The sequence below is a fragment of the Etheostoma cragini genome, chromosome 1, assembly GCF_013103735.1.
Source record: "Etheostoma cragini isolate CJK2018 chromosome 1, CSU_Ecrag_1.0, whole genome shotgun sequence".
NCBI lineage: Eukaryota > Metazoa > Chordata > Actinopteri > Perciformes > Percidae > Etheostoma > Etheostoma cragini.
Genome location: NC_048407.1, coordinates 32335248 through 32339521, shown reverse-complemented (window position 1 = coordinate 32339521; position 4274 = coordinate 32335248). Strand labels below are relative to the sequence as shown.

Below are 4274 nucleotides of genomic sequence, written 5' to 3'. Positions count from 1 at the left end.
TAGAGGTTCTTACTGTAATTCTAAGCCGAAAATGTGTGTTTAAAGGGGACCTTTATCGTCAATAACAACAGCAAAGGCCCCTGAACTGGCGTCTGTATTTTACGAGGTGGGGAGTGAGAACGTGTTGTGTGTGTTGCCTCATTAGTGTCCTCTAGCGGCTGAAATATTTGTAACACCGGAATAAATGGACAAACTAAGATTTTGCAGCTCTTCAGCAGTAGTGCAAGACAATGGAGTTATTAAAATCCAAAGGGTTCATCATGAATGTGAGCATGGCGACATGTGTGTAAACTACACACACTCTACAGTAGTATCTCACCTTATTGCATGTGTCATTGCATCTCTGTGAGTGCTTTTTATTTTTATTCTTATGCATGTGTGATATATGTGTGTACGTGTTTCTTGTGTTATGGTAGTCTTGCTACTGGATGCCTAAAACTTCCTTTCCGGGATGAATAAAGTATCTATCTATCTATCTATCCATCTATCTAGTTACCATTGATCTTGCTTCTGACCTTATTGTTGTAACACAGGGGTTGTAATGTCACTGCTTTGGTATGAGAGGCTGTAGTGGATACCAGCAGCCAATGTAATCTCTTTGAACCTTTAAGGTGGCTTAAATAGCTGCATTGTCTGTCTATGTTTAGGAAAAAGCACAACCTGGTCAAACCACTCCAATACTTGGAGGAGATGTGCAGCTGCTAGCATGCTGTGGCTAAATTTAGCTGGCTAACATGTGGGTTCTGTGTTTGTTGTTTTGTTCTTCCAAAGTGTTAACACCCTCTGCTCCTCCCGGGAATGCATTCTCACTCTGAAATTCTTAAATCACTCTACAGCTATTGTCATACTGCGCGCCAAAGACGGTAACTCCAGTGGAAAGTGAAGCTAAAATGGAACTAGATGAGTGAACTGCAAAAATATCAAACCTAACAAGACAATTGAGTCTTTGCTATTTTTAGAACAAGTGGAAAGAAATCTGCCAGATTAGTGCAAATATAATGCAGCGATATAGATAATAAAAAAGATGACTGTGAACTGGAGCTGGAGGATCTCTATCAATGCATCAGGGAAAAATTACCAGTTTTAGTAACCTCTCATGTAATTATCACAGGAGCAGACGAGAATGTCACGTCATGTCACATTATGTCACTTTACGTCACATGTTGTCCTCATTTTAGTAGATTAACATTTTAAGCCAATCCCTGATGTTCTTTCCTAAACTTAAGTATTTTTGTGCCTAAATTTAACAAGTTCAATCTCACAATGCTAACTGCGTGTTTAAAGCAGCCCCGGATATTATAAACAGAACAGTCATGTGATTAACCCTCATGTTGTCCTCGGGTCAAATTTGACCAGTTTTCAGGGTTTTTTAATCACAAAAAATGGGCCTTCAAAAGCACTGAAAATGTCAGCATTATACATATCAAATCACTTTAAAAAAAACATCAAAAAAGCACCTACACAAGGGTTAAAATTTCCTCCGCAATCACCAGTATGGTCCCATATTTGAAAATATCCAAGTAGCACTAAATAGTAGGGGTGGAGAAAAAACAAACAAAGGATACAGCATAGTATCGCGATATTTTCAGTGGCAACACTGTGTCGATACACAGACGCCGAGTATGGATCTTTTATCATATATGTGTGCTTGACAATCCCATTTTTTCAAGTGAAGGGGAAAGGGAAAGGTCTTTTAAATAAAACGGATGTTGACAAAGTTTCCTTTTGGGGACTTCATTTGAAATTGGGAAAAATTAGAAGTATATGTTTAAAATCGCAACAATATCATCGTATGGTGGTATTAGTGTCGTGATGATACCGTATCGGCCAGCCTGAGCCTTGGTTCTGCTCCAGGTTTCTGCCTCTTAAAGGAAGTGTTTCCTTGCCTCTGTGGCCCGATGCTTGCTATTGGTGGGTTGGGTTTCTGTAAATAACATCCCAGAGTACGGTCTAGACCTGCTCTTTATGAAAAGCGCTGTGAGAGAACGGTTGCTGTGAGTTGGCGCTATATAAATAAAGTTGAATTGAATTTAATGATATTGAAATATCGGGGTGCGTCTGGTGATTCTCGCCCCTAAATGCTAAAAACAGTCATACCTATTCTGTCTTCTAGGTATGAGAATGAGTTCATTTTTTTACCGTGGAAATGATTACTAATCTATCTAAAGTACCTTTTGGCTAATTCTTTCTCTCGTTTTTTTAAAATTAATTTGCACTGCACTGTTAATAATAATATATTACAATAAATAAACTGAAGTGAATTGAACACAGGAGGGACGTTGCATGACACGTGAAAAACTGGAATCATGCCTAACTGACTGATGTGTTTTGCAGCGTGTTGATGCTGAGAGGAGGTCTACCCTACGGAGCACAGCGCTGAGGATCCTGCAGGAGAACGGGGATCAGACTACCCATGCCACGTACCTTCCTCTTCCCCTCGCTGCACCACCTCCTGTGGCTCTGGCTCTGGCTCTGGTTCTGGTTCTGGTTCAGGCTCTACCTCTGGCTCTGCTTCTAACTGGGCCTCCGCCTCTGGGGCTACTTCTACTTCTACTACCTCCTCCTGGGCTAGGGGCACGCAGCATGCACCAAACCGCCGGGGAGAGGGAGGGTGTCGGAGAGAAGGCCGTTAATGGAGACCACAGACATGACACAAAGTGAGAGATTACTTTAGTTACAGAGAGGACGGATGGGTGAGCGATGGACAGAGTTGCTGGAGAGAGAGAGAGAGAACACATGATGATGAGAGAAAGTCAGTTGACCTTTCACAGAGAAGCCATGTTGAACCGTCGAGGCGGAAAACGGCCCTGAAGAGCAGCACGTTTGGTGCTATTGTTGAGAATCATTTCTTAAATTCAGTTTTTCATTTATTCCTCTAATTATCTAGAGATTTGTTCTAATAACTTTGTCATCTAAAAACTAAACAAAACACGTATCATTTATAACTAATAAGCACTAATACTGTACATATCGAGCAACAAAAATCTAGAAACTAACGTCGAGAGGTACATTTCCAAAAAGTGAACGGCTTCTGCAACCTAAACCAGAGGCAAATATTATACTTTTACTCAACAAATAAGTAGTAATGTAGGCCTAATAGACTACAAATTGGCCTCATCTTTACCAGCAGGAACATTAAAGTGATACACTTCTATACATTAATGCATCAATAACTATAATCCAATAAATAATAAAAATTGTTCTAAATCGAGCCATTCCAAAAAAAATATTTTTGGTAATTTAAGTATAGTTTGATGCTCATACTTTTACATTGTAAATGCATTACATTTACCTAACAGAGTATTTCTTTTTTGCCCAATTGATAGGAAAGCTGCCTACAGGAAAGGGGAGAGCGAGACGGGGCACTGAGCCTTGGTACATGGGGCGCACGCTCCACCAGCTGAGCTACCAGGGCGCCCCTCAACAAAGTATTTCTGCACTGTGGTAATGGTACTTTTACTTTAAAAAAGAAAAAAAGCAGGGTACTTCTTCCAGCACTGGTTACAAGCTAGTGGAACAGCAGCCGGACTCCAGACTAAGCTACGGGTCTTCTGGGTGACTTCTATCCGAGGTATTGCCAGTGTGATTTCTAATGTCCTTCGTGAGTTCTCCGCCTCCACTGTTAAAAACATGGCCGCTGTGTGAATGAGGTCAATGACGGCTGCATTGATGTGACATCAACAGATGACTGCGTCAACATGTCACATGCCGAGAAACCAAATGCAGAGAGCGTAGCAGCTCACTCCCATTTCTTTCTCAACCGTGTGATTCACTCAGTCAGAAAATAAGTCACCCTTAACTTGGTCGAGTTTGACTGACGGCTGTGTGTTAGTCACCTGCCAGAAAACAAACATCCACGCATCCTTATTGTTTGGACAATCAAAAATTTCATCGGGAAAAACATGTCCTCTTAAAAAAATGCATTTGAATTTGAATGTGAAACATCCACAGAGCTATTTTTAATGCAACCGAGAGTAAATAAAGCAACAAAGCAGCTGCTCGACTGAGATCCTGACCTGTTTATCTTTATTAAACCAAAGGGAGTTCGTACAGTTCCCTTTCCTTAGGATATCTCGCTGTGACTCACGTTGAATCCGTGCAGATGTTAGTACGTCCTGTTTAAAGAGCAGGTGTCAGCGTCAAACTCTTCAAATTAAGGGTGAAATCAGGCAGTTGACAGATTAGTGCAGTGGAGAACAGCTTGGGAACATGAATTTGATTCAGTCGTCTTTACCTTCCTCGTCTTCGGTTTTGGAAAAACAAGGCGTGGGGGG

The 4274-nt window shown here is 41.1% G+C and overlaps 1 protein-coding gene across 5 annotated transcripts in view; it reads right to left on the bottom strand.

The window, feature by feature from the left end:
- Positions 1 to 4274, bottom strand: part of LOC117941668 (troponin T, fast skeletal muscle isoforms-like) — a 21229-nt gene that overhangs the window by 10456 nt on the left and 6499 nt on the right. For 3 of the 5 annotated variants that reach the window (XM_034866662.1, XM_034866673.1, XM_034866682.1), the window contains exons 4-5: positions 4235 to 4243; positions 2425 to 2568 (exon numbers count right to left, since the gene is read on the bottom strand). In XM_034866662.1, the coding sequence (XP_034722553.1) occupies positions 2425 to 2568; positions 4235 to 4243 (153 nt within the window). The remainder of the gene's footprint in view (positions 1 to 2424; positions 2569 to 4234; positions 4244 to 4274) is intronic. The other 2 variants (XM_034866690.1, XM_034866691.1) reach the window with 1 other exon arrangement.